At 40.5% G+C, this 16,976-nt stretch overlaps 1 protein-coding gene across 1 annotated transcript in view; it reads right to left on the bottom strand.

The window, feature by feature from the left end:
- Positions 1-3,917: 3,917 nt before the first annotated feature.
- Positions 3,918-16,976, bottom strand: part of KCNMB4 (potassium calcium-activated channel subfamily M regulatory beta subunit 4) — a 39,804-nt gene continuing 26,745 nt past the window's right edge. Inside the window, exon 3 of the mRNA XM_005280059.5 lies at positions 3,918-4,541. Within this exon, the coding sequence (XP_005280116.1) occupies positions 4,373-4,541 (169 nt within the window). The 3' untranslated portion in view covers positions 3,918-4,372. The remainder of the gene's footprint in view (positions 4,542-16,976) is intronic.

The raw sequence follows: 16,976 nt of genomic DNA, 5'->3' as shown, positions 1-16,976 counted from the left end.
TTTGCTCTGTCATCTGGACGCTGGAGGATAAGCAAGCTATATAGACCTTTTGTTGTACCAAAAGCAGAGATTTGTTTGATATGCCTCACAGTTGTAGGTGTACATATATGGTACTGGAAGGATAATTTCTGTATGTCTGGAGCTGAGGCAAAGAGGACAAAAGAGGTGAGAGCAGCTTTAAAAATTCCATTATACTTCCACAGCATTAGAAACTGAGAAAATCCAGTCACATCATCTTTATGGTGTCTAATTCTCACCAAAGGAATTAACCACTCTGTGAAGGTAGGAATATCCAAATGACTGTTTTGTTGTGATGCTTGGCTATCACATTTCAGTTGATTAGAGCCCAGCTCGCAGTCCATTGGAACGGGCTATAGCTCAGGCCTTTGGTGTATGCCACTTTTTTTTCTGCTGGTGAGCTTTAGTGAAGTCCTCCCTCACCAGAGATTACACTCAAGAGACCAGAATGTTGTCTAAACCGGAACTCTTTATTGGGTAACCCTGTAACAACCCAAGGCAACACAGCTCACACAGACCACTGCTTAAGTAGTTCAAACTCCTGCTGCAACCTCCCGCTGGCTCACCAGAGCTGATTTTTGAGCAGAGACCCAGCCTTAAAGAGACAGACTATGCTCTCAAATTCCAACCCATTATGCACAGAACACACATTTTACTCAAAACGGGCTATATTTACACTACGGAGTGTGCATGTTTACTTTTCAATGCTACGCAGACAGAAATGCCTCTCCTGCTCATGTAAATGGAGTTAAGCTTCTTAACATAGCAGTTATTTTTTCTAATCCACCTCTGAATGTTTATTAACTTATTACAACTACAAAAACATGCAAAACATAATGTCAGAGAAGATGGGCTCAAACAAACAAACAATGTTCAAATCATTTCATATGAGGTTTATAAAAAATAAGCATAAGAAGCTAATGGATTTGAATATTATATAAACAAACTGGTGCCCATGAAAGAGAATGCACATTTTTTATAAAGCTGTGCACTGGAGAGCATGATGAACCAGAGTCCTTCAAAGTAGTGGCAATATAAATATTGATTGAAATGGAGAACCAGTCTGATCTGCTTAAAACTAGATGCTTTCTTAGCAGGAGATCTCTGGAGAATATGCAACAAGTATTGGAAAATATACTAAGCCAGTGATTCTCAAACCTCTGTACTGGTGACCCCCTTCACATAGCAAGCCTTTGAGTGTGACCCCCCCCCCTTATAAATTAAAAACACATTTTTATATATTTAACACCATTATAAATGCTGGAGGAAAAGCGGGGTTTAGGGTGGAGGCTGACAGCTCATGACCCCCCATGTAATAACCTTATGACCCGCTGAGGGATCCTGACCCCCAGTTTGAGAACCCCTGTATTAATTCAATAGGGAATCAATAAAAACAATCGTAAGGTAGGAAATCCCGAGAGGCAGTCATCAAGAGTAGGGATTAGATGGAAATTTCTATATCACCAACGCAAAGGCTGTGATAGAAGAATTAATTCTTTCCTCAACTATTCCACAGCCTGTAGAGCATGCTGGAAAAAGACTTACTGCCTTTCTTTGCTTTCCAATTGAATTCTCTGTGTTTACTCATGCTGCAACTGCTCTGCAAGATGAAAGGTGATTTAGTATCATCCTGATAACTGTGATTTACTCCCAGTGGTGTCACAATTCTAGCAGGTTTACAGTTGTGATGTCCGAACAAACTCAGTTTGACTACAGGGATTCAATTCATGCCTTACCTTTGCTCACGGAATCAGCCACACAATTCAGTCACAAGAGCTTTTATAGCAAAGATAGAGAGGATTTAGTTAATCTGGATTTATGAGAACCAAGCTGCTGCCTCAAACTCTGGATGAATCTCACCACATTTTTCTATCTCCTTTGGGAAAAAAAAAAGATATTTTAATGTGCATCAAATGAAGATTATATAGACTGCCTGTAGCGAATCATTCCCAGTGAGTGTCAATGGAAACATATATAAAGTGGGCTTGCCACTATTTCACTCAAATGGCAAAATTGCCCAAAGACAGCAATTTTCTCTGATTTGCAGTGTGACAATAAAACCCATGGAATGGTTCAGTTTGTTGCTAAGGTAGTGTGTTGCTAAGGCAACAGGATTGCAGCACATGAAACAGAGGTCATGGAATCTAGACACTGTCACTGAATAAAAAGATATGTCCTCTGCTAACTAGCAGGCTTGTATTCTCAAAAGGTGCCAAACTTCCATAGGCAGTTTGAAAAAAATCACAACCTCCATTCATCATGGCAATTTCCCCCCCCTCAGACTCAGACGGTACCTAAAGGAGGAGGAGGATAAAAGGTACACTTCCCGGTGAATGAGTCTTTGAGCAGAGCATAATGTATACACCATTTATATAGCACTTTTCATTCCTAGCTTTCAAAGCACTTTATTGAGAAGTGTAACATTATCCCTATTTGACAGAAGGGGAAATTGAGACACAGAAAGATTAAGTGACATCCTAGAGATCAAACACCAGGGGAGTGGCAGAACTAGGAATAGACTGCAGGCCTACTAAATCACAGCCCTGGGTCCTACCCCATGCTGTCCCCATTGTATGCTAATTTCCAAAATAAAAAGCTATTAACGTATTTGACTATTTGATTGTTATCTATACAATAACCACTGAAAGGATAATAGACAATGGGAATCACCTTATGACAACAGAACGTTTCCTAGGGTTTAAAGTCGTTGGCTTTTTCTTGTGGAAACATTTCTACAGATAATTGTCAAATGAGCCCGGAAGCAACAAATTAGATCTCTATATTTAAATCAACACTAAGAACGGCAGAGATTAAAAAAATAAAAAGCAGGTTTAGAGTTGCAGACTTGTTAATGAAGGTTCAAAATCTACTATATTATCATATGATGAACATCAGAAACATACTGAAAAGTGGAATCTCATTAATAAGACTTGTGGCAAAGGTAGAGACAGCTTTGCATTGAACTAAAATGTGCCTCCTACGTTTATTCTCTAACCCAACTAGGATAAATATCCCTCAGGTTTACGATGCTGAAAGTTGGAAATGGCAGGGTAAGATACAGAAAGTAGATATTGAGTTATTCAGTTACTACGACATCTTATTTTTGATGTTGAAAAACATCCTTTTGCTGAGACTGTTAGCGCTGTACACAGCAATGGAGTGACTGTGACAATGGTAGTTTAGTTACATGCACTAAGGGCCTGTAAAAAGTTGAGATCTTATTCTTTTAACCATCACTTGAACAAAGTGATGTAAAGTGACTGCATGGCTCATAGAACTTTCTAATTTAAGTACACCTCTACCCCGATATAACGCTGTCCTCGGGAGCCAAAAAATTATAGGTGAAAGCGCATTATAGGTGAAACCGCATTATATCGAATTTGCTTTGATCCGCCGGAGTGTGCAGCCTCCCCCCCCCCGGAACACTGCTTTACTGCGTTATATCAGAATTTGTGTTATATCAGGTCGCGTTATATCGGGGTAGAGGTGTATGTGATTAGAAGTGTCACACAGCATCTTAGTGGGATCTCTACTACAAAACAATGTGTGTGTGGTTTATATCACCACTTTGTGAAGCTGATAACGCTAATAGGATAACTCACAGAATACTACAGAACTGCTAAGGACTGAATGCTATTGAGTCAATAGGATTATTCCCAGCACTGTTTTCCTCTTTCAAATAAAAATCAGTTATTTGTTTTCCAGTTACAAGAGAAAAATTCCTCAGGGATCTTAATATTTTGCAAGATAAAAAACCGAGGATGAGAGAAGAATTTTGTCTACACCCAAATTAAAATGTCAATTTCAAAATGAAACTCTCCAGTACAGTGAAGAAAAATAAAATCAGTGGAATATGTTACTTTAGAACTTTACATTAAAAAAACTGAACTGAACAAAGGTAAAAACCAAAACCACCATCCTTTATTATTTCAGAAATACGGTCTATGATAAAGTAAATAATATTTTAAATATCTAATACCAAATACTAACAACAAAGATTGTTTTGCAAAGATGAAATTCACCACCTTTCGGGTTTTCTGATATTGTCCCTCAGTACATCTAAGACCTGGGTAAATTAGCCATTGTTCAAGTTTAGTCTAATACAGTACAGCATATTTGGTGCAGTTTAGAATCTTTTGGTGGAATATTCTTGTTTACTGTCATAGCAGAAGAAGCAATTAGTTGATATTTCGTAAAGCTGTCCCCAAGAATAATCCTCAGGCATCAGCAACACCAAAGCCCAATAAGACCCTGGCAACGGGCATGTCTGGGTGCACTAGAGGTGCAGGTATGTTGAACTTGCCACTTTCGACTTTCTTACAACTTTTTCCTTTTCCTTCAGTGATTTTTCCATTTATGAGTGTTTCCTCTTTTTTATTGCCTCTGCTTTGACGGCCAAGCTCTTTGCACAGATTGTCAGGACCACAATTAGGACTCCTACCAGGAAAGTAACCAGAGGCCAGAGAAAGCAATGCAAGAGGACCGTCTCATCGTGGGTACGCCTAAGCAGCACATCATCTGGTCTGTAAAGGAGGGAGGAAAGAGAGGAGGAATAAATTATATATATCAAACAGGCATCAATTCATCCTTCAATGGAAGGCATTTGACCTGGAAACAATAATGGCATTTTATTTGTAACAGTGGTAGAAAATGATTAAGTGGATCATTCCAGTTCATCCACCACTTTAATTTGCAAATATATGATTAACATTCATGGCATTCTGCCAGGGTGCTTCATCTGAAGTATTTTGCAGAGAAAAACCCATTCAGATAAAAATGGTCTAGGATTTTAGGTTATCATATAAAGCAGTGAAAGATAGCACAATGTAACAATGTCGGAGCGTGATTTACGAAAAGCAGTAAAATGATCATTTAATACAATAAACCAGTACTCTAATATGCAGGTGTCAAATTGCATCAAAATGGGGTAATTACTTTAAAATGTAATTTAAACATTCTAACTCATTAACTTTTAGCTTTGACCACACTGAGCATGGGAGTGTGGAGAGAATTATAATGCTTGAAACAAAGTATTGGTAAAAGTCAAATATAACGTAGGCAGGGCCTATGCCAGTACCACCCTTTTCCCCATAGTTCTGCCACTTGTCTGCATTAGGGGTTTGCTACAGCCTAACTACCTCTGTGGATTGCCATCAATTGCTCAAATTGAGGCAAATTCCTAATACAGACAATGCCTTCTTCTCATCCCTTAACTGCTACAATCGCCTAGTACAGGGTTTCATGGCAGCAGACTCTATCAATCATACTGAGTAGTGTCAATCTGTGGTTTGCTCGTGAAAACAAAACAACTGCCAATGGAAATGATTGAGTAAACTTTTCAAATATGCCTAAATCCCCTCAAAAGTCACGGGAACTTAGGTGCTATTGAAAATTTTACCCTAGGCAGAGGCCAATTCCATTTCCATAGTGACCAATTCATTTTAATAGTCAGGTCTGTAGTAGGTTTGTTAATTTCCAATAGGGAAATCTCAAAAGGTTTATAAACTCAGTTTGGATACAACACCTGAAATAAGAAGAACAGGAGTACTTGTGGCACCTTAGAGACTAACAAATTTATTAGAGCATAAGCTTTCGTGGACTACAGCCCACTTCTTCGGATGCACCTGAAATATCAACTGTTTATCTGCACCTCCCAAGTCTGAAAACTTCGTCTGGAAATCTTATGGACAAGTTCTCTCATTTCTACCTCTTTCTGCTCTCACTGTAATGATGGTAATAACCTTAAATCAGCCTCATGATACATGGACAGTTCTGCAATTTTTGCAATCAGAGCCATAAAGTGCAGAAACACACATACAAATAACTATGAGAGGGGAACAGAACTTTTTCAAACCTCAGAAAAGGATTTGCATTGATGTTGGTTCTGACTTTTCTGGACATCTCAAACATTACCCCTCTGCACCAGTGCCACCTGATGCTTGTCTTCCCATAAATTGCTCTGCTTAAAATACTAACAAATAACTTGCATGTTGATGTTATTAAGCCCAGTGAGTTGAATATAGCTGGCATGGTTCTCCTCTCAGTGGTTTCAATCAGAAGCACCCTCACTGAAGTCAGTGGAATTATACTGATAGAAAACTGGTGGAAATGAGATGAGATCTTGGCCCAGTGATTACAACCCTACTCATCGGCTGCTGATCCTCTTATTTCCAGCTATACTGTCACTTTCTGATTATTATAAGACAAACAAACCTCATACTTCAGGGTCAGGAGAGTCAGGACGAAACTCTTTTGCCTCTTCCCCACATACCTCGCTGTGGAAATCATTAAATATATTATGGCTTTTTTTCCTTCCCTGAAACATCCCAGCCACCAGAAAAGACAGAATTCCAGGCTAAATGATGGATAGTCTGTGTTGATATGGTAACCCCTAGAGTCCATGGACATCCCACTGAAATCAGTGGGAAATGGTTAGTTCACTGAATATTAGCCCTTTGGATTTGAATTCATGATAGTAGGGTCAGTGTCACTATGCATTTACACAGTGCCTAGCACAATGGGGCCCTGATTCTGCCCTAGTGCAATATAAAAAAATAAACAGCAGCAAAAGAACTTGGCATATTCAGGAGAACAGCAAGTGAAGTGCACTCTACTGGGTGTTCCTGGAGCATACTGAGACAGTAAATTAGTTACTATAACTATAATACCCCCCCGCTCAATATCTGATATTTGAATGATAGCACACATATCTAAACTATTTTCTCAGAAAATACTAGGTTGTTTTTGTCACACTTTGTACCTACTGTTTGACTAAACAGAGTGGAATTTGACAATGAATGGTTAACAAAGAGCATCCCCACTCTCGGATCTCAACTTGCAAGGGAAGTTAAGACTAAGTATTTTTTTTAAAGTGGGTACTAATCAAAGAATAAGATAAATAGAACAGTGAGCAAGCAAACTTGAAAACTGGATTCAATTAGGGCAATGAAGGTGTAATTAGAGAAAGCCAGACTTCCTTTCAGTTGTGTCCTATCAGAGAATTTGGAACGCATTTGCACAAATTACGGGAGTGATGAATTGTAACTTTCATTATAAATAGATATTTAAGTCTTATGCTTGATCTTTTAAAAGTTTTCCATACAGGAAATGAGCCAAAGGCATGCTAAGTCTTTTCTTCAATCCCAAATACCTGTGCAATGTATCCAATATTGGAGTACTCAGTAAAAGTCCTATTTTTTAAATCTGTATTATTTTTACTGTATAATTTTCTGTGTACATGACATGACACGTTAGCATGTTTACTATATGTAAACTGACATGCCAGGCCTAAGTACATGCTACTGCTGCTCTGACTGATTTTTGGAAGGTTCTAAAATACAGAATATAGAGAGCACCATTAAAGGGCTCACAAATTATTTAAAAGGCTATTATCATATTCTTATACATGAATCTACCATTTTATATTTGATAAAGAGGAAAATGAACACTGAGAATTATAAGAATTATATGAGCCCCCTCTTTAAATTCAGTTGCAAAACAATGAGCTGCACTCAAGTTAGCAACTCCACCCAGGTCAATTAATGTGTAAAAACATAGTCATGAAGCTAGAAAGAAGGGCACAGGCCCCGGGAGTGTGGGGTGTTCCACTGAAAATGAGATGTGAGGTTGGCTGGGAAACAATTGTTGTGGGTATGGCCACAAGAGGGAAGTTTAAAAAAAATTGTCTGTCTGGGTATTCTGCGTTGCAGAGTGAGGTGATTGCAGCACGGGTAGGCATAGCTTTTATCTAGCTAGCATGGGTAACAGTAGCAGAGTAGATGCGGTGACGCGGTCTTCAGCATGGGCTACCAATCTGAGTACAAGTCCTCTGGGGACCCTGGGGACCCTGGGTGCTAGCTTGTGCCACCACATCTACACTGCTTTGGTACCCATGCTAGCGAAATGAAAACTAACACACGTATGCCTACACATGCTGCAATCATGCCTGTGTTTTGCAGTGTAGACATAGCCTCTGACATGCTGCCTGCAAAAGGGTCCCAGGGGAGGTAGAACACCTTCCAGAAAGGTAAGACCTTGCTTATTTTCCTATAACACATGTAAGAACAGTTTTTGTGGTGTACAACCAGATATGTTGTGTATGCCATTTCTTTGGTTTTAATTTATCTTCCCCTTCTCAAAAAGCTCTGGTTTTACTACCACCCTGATTTGAGGCTGCTTGGAGATTTCACTCAGACTGCCTCAAAGAGCTGAGGCCACCTTCAGCCTTCAGGAAGGGGCAGTGAAGGAAGAATGCCTGATGCCTATGCTGCTTGGGATTCTTGGTCAAAAGGGGTCCAGACTATGACGTCTTCTCCCAGAAGGTGTGGCCCTGTCAGGCTGCAGTCCTAAGGCGTGGGAAATGGTGGGCACAAGCTGACACTGTGTGGGTGGAGAGCGCGGAATAAGAGAGAAACCCCCTTTTTCTTTCTTTCTTTCCAGGGTAAGATTAAGAGGAGGGCAAAAGAAGACGTTAAAAAGGAGCAACAGCTCAGAGATCGAAGCAGAGCAAGAAATCTCAATCACAGCATAAAAACCTAAACAAAGAGCAGCTGACGGAGGCACTCTGTCAATGGGACTGTGAGCTGCAAATGCGAGATATGTTGTATGACATGCCAGGGTGCAATCCAGACCAGTGAGGGGCTGTGTCACCCCTGCCCTGCAACCTGGGGTACCTCACAATGCTTTGCTGATGTAGCTCCCAAGCAAGCCACTCATAAACAGCATGTAGGTCACATCCTGTGTGTCTGTGTATAGCTGCAGTCCTGGGTCAGCAATGCTGACCCCAGCAGTCTGTCAGTAACACACCAGCCACACTCTGGCTTCCACCAGCCTGGGTTACTACCTGCAGGGTGACCCCAATACACTCCCACTCTCGAATTTTTCCCCAAAACTGTGTGTTCTGCACTGTCCACTCCTCTCCTGGGCAGTCCAGGTATATTAGGTCAGTTGGCCTTCTAAGGGGATCGATATACAATAGTGCGTTACCCTAAATGGAGTTACTCACACAGTTCACAACACTGGATTAGTTTTGATTAAAGAATAAAACAAGTTTATTTAACTACAAGGAAACAGTTTTTAAGTGAGTACAAGTATAAGGCATTAAAGGCAGAAATAGTTACAAGAGAAATAAAAATAAAATGCTTCCTACTACTAAAACTAAACAAAGTAGACTTGGCTCCTTACCATGTGTTTCCAGTAACACTGCTGCCAAACTCTAAGGCCAGGATCTGATGCCAAAGTACAACTGCTGTTCCTTGTGTCTTCTGAGGGGTGGGGGGGGGGGGAGAGATACCTTGGAGTGGCTTTGCCCCTTACTTTTATAGTTCAGTCACCCTTTGAAATGTATTTTCCTGAGGGTTACCCTAGATAAAGTTCACTGCTGCTGTGAAGTTGGTGTCAAGGAGTCTGTTGGTGAAAGAGGTTCCATGGTGCTATTTGCTAAGATGCAGATCTTTGTTCCTGTCCTCCTTCCTTGCCAAAGAATGGCCACTTGACAAGTGACTGCCCATCAGCTCTGATGACACCTGGCTAGAGGGGTCAGCTTGTCCTTAGTCTCTAAGAAACAGGTTTACCCACTCCCCAGACTTGTCTGGTAAACACATTTCAGTCATGATTTCAGCTTATGGTCATAACTTTATATATATATATATAATGTTGCTATGCACATTTCACCATGATATTACTGACCAGCAAGTTATTAGTTTTCAAAGCTCACACCTCAACTGCTAGAAGAGGGCCTCATCCTCCCTGATAACCTCGTTATCTCTAGCCTGACTCACTCTTGCGTGCATATTTATACCTGCCTCTGGAAATTTCCACTACATGCATCCGACGAAGTGGGTATTCACCCACGAAAGCTCATGCTCCAATACATCTGTTAGTCTATAAGGTGCCACAGAACTCTTTGCTGCTTCTACAGATCCAGACTAACACGGCTACCCCTCTGATACTAGTTTTCAAATGATATGATATCTTATGAGGCATATTTTGTACAAAGATTATTATGATGATTTGGAGGGTGTGAATACAGGAGTGCATTCCATCACACCTTGAAAGTCGTCAACCAGGTACAGATGGGGCCATTAAATACTCCAAAATCAGGGATTAAGGAGAGGAATAGATTTATTGACCAGAAAACCAAGTGGATCCAAAGAACTGAGCAGGAAGCTGATGAGCAACAGGAAGACCCTGACGAAAGAAACAGGCAATGAATAGAGTATTCACAACCACTAAAGATGCAGACGGGGACCATCCAGGAATGCTGGAACCTGGTGTGGGATATGCTCCAGCTGGAGAAAAGAGAATGTAACCGCAGAGAGAGAAATTTGCCAAGTGTCAAAAGGAGCATACGGCATATGAGAATTAGCTTCTGTATAAGGAGAAGTGGTGCAGGCACAAGCTGGGAAATCGAGAGAGACTGTGTTGCCAGCATCTCGGTAAGTGGAGATGGGAAACCAAACGTCAATTCTCTATACAAGAGGGATTATAAATTGGTCCCCAAATAGAGGAACGGGGATGTAGATGTTTTCCCGAAGGCCTTTGGAGGGGGTGTACCTTAATCTCAGGAAAAGAGCAACAAGAATGATGCTGAATTTGCAAGTCAGCTGGGAAGAGCATCTCAAAAAGTGGCTGTAAAGGAATGGAGTTTACACTACAGAGGAAATGTTGCAGCTAATGGGAACAGAACAATTTTACGAACTGTGTACCTTAGACTTGAAAACTTGGATTGGTGATCCCTACCCTGAAAACACTGAGCCAAGTGACCAAGCTAACTGATCACTAAGGGCCAAACTTGGATAGCCCTCCTCACACTGAGTAATACCTTGCTCCACTAAAATCAAATTGGGCTATTCCTGGAGCAAGGTTCTTCCGAGTGTGGGTAAGGCTATCACAACTTGGCCCTATGGAACCAGCTGGCTAAGATTTAACTTGAAGCTGGAGTCATGCTTTTAGGAGCTCGACTCCAACAGTGACTTTTGTTAACAAACTGCATTTTTAAGTAAAACATAATAATTGAAGCCTAGAAATATGATGTAAAAAAAAAGAGGAAAACAAATAAGGGAAAAAGCAACAATTTTAGAAAGAAGATCTGAATCAATCAGAATTAATTAGACAAATTAATCCAATATCAAAATGTCATTAGTGATTTGTTCTGAGATTTGTCCATGAAGGTAGAATTTCAACTCTTCTCCGCTTTTGGTTATCCTTGGGCCACAGAATCAGCCTGGGATGAGACTAATCTTGAAGAAAGGCTATTTAATTATCACACAGAGATGTTCCAGTTATCACTCACTGAATAAATCTGTTGTGTGTACAAAGGACTTGGGGGGCTTGTTTTAATAAATTTGTAATACATATGCAGATTGAGGAAAGTAAAATGTTTACAATCCCTGGGGCCTCTTATAGGAGATTCTGTAATAAATGTAAGTAATAAACTCTACTTGGGGAAAACATTCGTAATGCCACTCCTGACTTTACAATCCTGTCTGGCTTGGGGGATAGAGCCGATTTACTACAGTGCTTTATTACAGTGGGGTCTACTGGCAGCACTCATGGTTGTACCAATTATTAGAATTAAACACTCCCACTACTGCATCAACTCACTGTAGGGTTCAGCAAGAGTCGACGTACTTCTTTTACGTTGGCATAAAATCCTAAATTTTGGCTCTAAGGCATGTGCAGTGGGAAAGTGGAGCTATGCTGATGGGAGAGCATTGACAGGACAGCGATGTGCCTGTATGTGTACATGTAAACACACCCACCCATGCGCTTCCCTAGCTACACAAATACAGACAAGAGATGTCATGGGGGGGGGGGGGGGAAGGATGGATGGCCTGAGGTCAGGGCATTAGTCTGGGACATGAGAGACCTAGGCTTGATTCATTGCTCAGCCACGGACTTCATGTGTGACCCAGTGAAAGCCACTTAGGCACTCTGTGCCCCAGCTCCCAATCTGCAAAATTGGGACAGTAATACTTCTCTACTTCACTGGGGTCCCAGAGAGGAGACAGGCACCGCTAGGAAAAAAGCAACTACCCACTAAAACATCATGAAAAAAAGTTACACACTTATGGAGTTGGTCCTGGGATACGTAGACATAGGTATATGGTAGGTTAGATACAGACAAATATAAAGTCTTGTTCGCTAATGGAAGCACATTCCCATATATGTCTGGGTACAACTGTGTGGTAGTTGCGATGAACAAGGCTCAAAAGTTCAGAGGTCTGTTGTGATAATTGGCTCCCCAACAGAATGTGCATTTTAGTGACTAACAAACCATGCATGAAGCACTTGCATGTACATATTAGAAAAATAAAGCAGCTACCGAGAAACCTTTCCTATGGTAAAGGGGAAGCAGGGGTGTCAGAAGCTGTCATTAAATCCACTGCTTGAAATCCCCTTCAAGTTCAATAATTTTCCCTAAAAGAGCAGAAATATGAGCTTAAGAAGATGTAAAGGAGCCACACGACTAGGGGAAGGAAACAGAGAAAATTAAAAGAACAGCTGGTAGAGTGGGGCAGAGAATATACCAATTCTTGAATTTTTGACGAGATCCTGGCAATTACAGGCTGCTAAGCCTAATTCAGTACCAGGCAAATTGGTTGAAACAATAGTAAAGAACAGAATTATCAGACACATAGATGAACACAATATGTTGGGGAAGAATCAACATGACTTTGGTAAAGCGAAGTCATGCCTCACTAATCTATTAGAATTCTTTGAGAGTGTCAACAAGCATGTGGACAAGGGTGAGCCAGTGAATATAGTGTACTTGAACTTTTAGAAAGCCTTTGATAATGACCCACATCAAAGGCTCTTAAGCAAAGTAAGCAGTCATGGGATAAGAGGGAAGGTCCTCTCATGGATCAGTAGATGGTTAAAAGATAGGAAACAAAAAGTAGGAGGTCAGTTTTCATGGAGGAAAGAGGTAAATAGCAGAGTTTCCCAAGGATCTGTACATGAACCAATACTGTTCAACATATTCATAAACAATCTGGAAAAAGGGTGTTAATAATGAGGTGGCAAAGTTTGAAGACAATATGAAATTACTCAACATAGTTAAGTCCAAAGCAGACTGCAAAGAACTACAAAAGGATCTCTCAAAACTGGATTACTAGGCAAGAAAATGGCAGATGAAATTCAACAGTGATAAATGTAAAGTAATGCACAATGGAAACCCTAATCCCAAGTATATATACAAAATGATGGGGTCTAAATTAGTTATTACCACTCATAAAGGAGATCTTGGAGTCATCGTGGATAATTCTCTGAAAACATCTGCTCAATGTGCAGCGGCCATCAAAAAAGCTAACAAAATGTTAGGAACCATTAGGAAAGGGACAGATAATAAGATAAAAAAATATCTTGATGCCACTATATAAATTCAAGGCACACCCACACTTGGAATACTGCGTGAAGTACTGGCCATCCCCCTCTCAAAAAGATACTTTAGAATTGGAAAAAGTACAGAGAAGGAAAACAAAAATGATTAGGGGTGCGGAACAACTTCTATATGAGCAATTAAAAATACTGGTACTATTCAGTTTGGAAAAGAGATAAATAAGGGGCAGGGGATATGATAGAGGACTATAAAATGATGAATGGTGTGGGGAAAGTGAATAAGGAAGGGTTTTTTACTCCTTCACATAACTTGAGAACTCGGGGTCACCCAATGAAATTAATATGTAGCAGGTTTAAAACAAACATAAGGAAGTACTTCGTCACACAATGCACAGTCTACCTGTAGAACTTGTTGCCAAGGGATCTTGTGAAAGCCAAAAGCAGAACTGGGTTGAAAAAAAGAATTAGCTAAATTCATGGAGAACAGGTCCATCAATGGTAATTAGCCAAGATGGTCAGGGATGCAACCCCATGCTCTAGGTGTCCCTAAACCTTTATTGCCAGAAGCTGGGACTGCTTAACAGGGGATGGATCACTCCATAATTGCCCTGTTCTATTACTTCCCTCTGAAGCATCTGGCACCAGTCACTGTCGGAAGACAGGATACTGAGCTAGATGGACCAATTGGTCTGACCCAGTATGTCCATTCTAGTGAGTCTTTTCTTCTTAAACAGGAAGGGGTAGCAGTGGGGGCAGAAAGACATACATAAGGTGTGAATGACAATAATGGGAAGAGAAGGAGGAGTGCTATGCTTACGTGGTAGTGGGAGGTTGAGGGAGCACAGAGAAAGACCAAACAGGACAGAGGAAATCAGATTCTTGTTAGTCTTGATTGTGTCATGCTATGTAGTTTGTGGCCCACATACACAACTCCTTCTCTTGTTTGCTGGGTGATCTCTTCCTTCACTCATAGTGGTGTTCCTCCTCAGCAAGAGAATGATAAATAACTGCCCCTCCTAATTCCAGATCTTTAAATATGTAGGTGGGATAGTAAAATCACCCACATAGTACATATCTCAGTTGCCCACATAACCCCAGACACTATTCTATTATTTCCTTGTGTGGGACGACTGTTCTTCTGGCTATCCTCGCTGGTTTAAATCCTGATCAGTTTCACTCATCCATAGCAGTTTGCTACTTTCACCAGTTGTCCACCTCGGCACAGTAGGTACCAAATTCTGACAAGTGCTACCAACTGGACCAGGCACAAGGACTGGTCATTGCAATACATTTTGACAGGTGACAGGCACCCTTCAGGACTTGTTAGTAGCAGTAAAAAAAAAAAAAAAGGTAATTGGTTTATTGTAGTTGGCTTTTTTTATTTGTTTGAAATGGAAAAGTACATCATGGTTAATGAGCATCGTATGTTGTTAATGAAGCAAATTGTGAGACAGGAGTATCTTATGAATTCCTAAGCACCTATTTTCACACTTACAAACAATCTTCTTCCTTCGTCTGTCGCTATTATTTTGATATGATCATCCTAGCCCCAGCATTGCCACTAGTCTTCCAATGTGCAAGACAATGCTTATTTTTGTGCAGCAGTCCCACATCTTGCAAAATTGGCTTGCAGGACAATAAAAAAAAAAAGTCTCTTAATTTATTTTCAGCAGTTGCAATGTAATGTTACTGTGTGCTGCTGCTGCAGTTTCTACAATACCTGATGATGTTGCATTATGTCATGCAGCTCTGCATCCGTGTGAACACACACTAGCAATATTTTAAAGGAGATCTACATAGGATTTAAAAAGAAAAATCCATAATATGGGTGTGTGTCCTTTTTGCTTCTTTAGGATGTATAAAGAAGACCAGATTTTTTTAAATGGGTGTGCCAGGCATTGTGCTTGTTTTTAAAATTAGAAAAATGAAGATGTCAAGTCTTATCTTATCAGGTTTCCATGGGAAGGCCTCTTGGAGGGTCTGCAAGTTCTCACACCTTAGTTGAGAGTGTAGGGGTATAGAATCTCACAAACAAATGTATAGTGTTTTCTACAAGACCTACCACCATAATATCTATATACTTACACATACTATGTACAAACAACATATAACAGCTCTTCCACACATGGGGGGGGGGGAAGGCGGGGACTAACAAAAATTGCACACATTCACGTTTTAAAATCAAGAACTACGTTTTTCTTTTTGTTCTTCATGTATTTTTCTGCTTCCCAACCTGTTTAATTAGATAAATAAAACCTAAAAATAATATACCCAACCAAGCATTTCCCTTTCTACGTATTTGACCTTTCAAAACTCATTCCTGTCTCTAAACGAAAAGATATGCGATCAGATCAATGCTGTATTAGTGAGTTTATTTGCACTTTGAACATCTCTAAACCACTTTGTTGTGAACCTCTGTGTGATACCTTGGCACCCCCTTATTCCCACTGTCATGTAATTAGGATATGTTTTACACAAAGTATGCCCTGTGAGGTATCATTCTAAAAGTCTTGATCTGCTAGACATTAATATATTGCTGGATTGTATTTGCTATCATTATATGTGAAGTTATGAAGTTTGGCTACATATGTGTTACTGAAACATGTTGTGAGGTTGAAAACACCCACCAGCAGTCTTTCAGGTACAACAGTGAAAAGGCCAAACAATGTTAATGGCTTATTGAGGAAATGCACACAAGCACAAGGATTACCCCAGGAACTGTGGGAAATGGGAGGAAGATATAAAAGAGGGAAATGACATCATGATGGTACCTCACTCTCCCTACAACACCACACCTGGAAACACCTGAGGAACAAAGACTGAACTGGGGGAAGTGATAGACCCAGGCTAAAGGGATTTCTAGCCTTTGTATGAAAACCTGGGAAACCCAAATTGCAAAGCAAAGGCAACTTGTGCCTTAAGAATCTGCCAGCCCGTTTATCATTCAAGATGAGAATCTGCTAACTCATACCCTACCTATCTAGTATGTTAAGCTCAGTTTGTGGGGGGTTTTATTTACTAGGTAATCTGCTTTGATCTGTTTGCTATCACTTATAATCACTTAAAATCTATCTTTCTGTAGCTAATAAACATATTTTATGTTTTAATCCAAACCAGTGTGCGTTTGACTAAGGTGTCTGGGGAAAATCTCAGCTTGGTTACCACAAGTGTGCATGGTCCTCTTCATATTGAGGGAGAGGCAGACCAAGTTTTAAACCCATATACTGGCCAGATTTGACCAGGGCAGGACGGTACTGCTCTGGTGTCCTAGGCTGGGACGCTGGTGGTTAGAGAACCTGCATGTGACTGCAGCTGGGTGTGTCCCTACCTGTGTGAATGCTGGTGAAAGTGCAAGCTTGGAGGGCTTTGTAACTTGTCACAGCAGCACAGTGTGAGAGGGAGCCCAGGCTGGTGGGTCAGAGGGCTCAGTGGTACCCAGTTCCAGGTGGCACCCCGGGTGGAACCCATCACACTCTCCTTCTGCTGTATGATCAATAAGAAGAGCAATGTCAAAGGCAAAAAACTATAATGCATCTCTGGTACTTGTCAATAAAATTTAACCTAATATAAAATGCAGTTATCTTAAGAAGCAGCACCCTAGTGGTGAACAATCTTGA

This window comes from Chrysemys picta, chromosome 1, assembly GCF_011386835.1.
Source record: "Chrysemys picta bellii isolate R12L10 chromosome 1, ASM1138683v2, whole genome shotgun sequence".
In the NCBI taxonomy this organism is placed as follows: Eukaryota; Metazoa; Chordata; order Testudines; family Emydidae; genus Chrysemys; species Chrysemys picta.
Note: the sequence above shows the minus strand (reverse complement) of the source record. Positions and strands in the feature narration are given on the sequence as shown.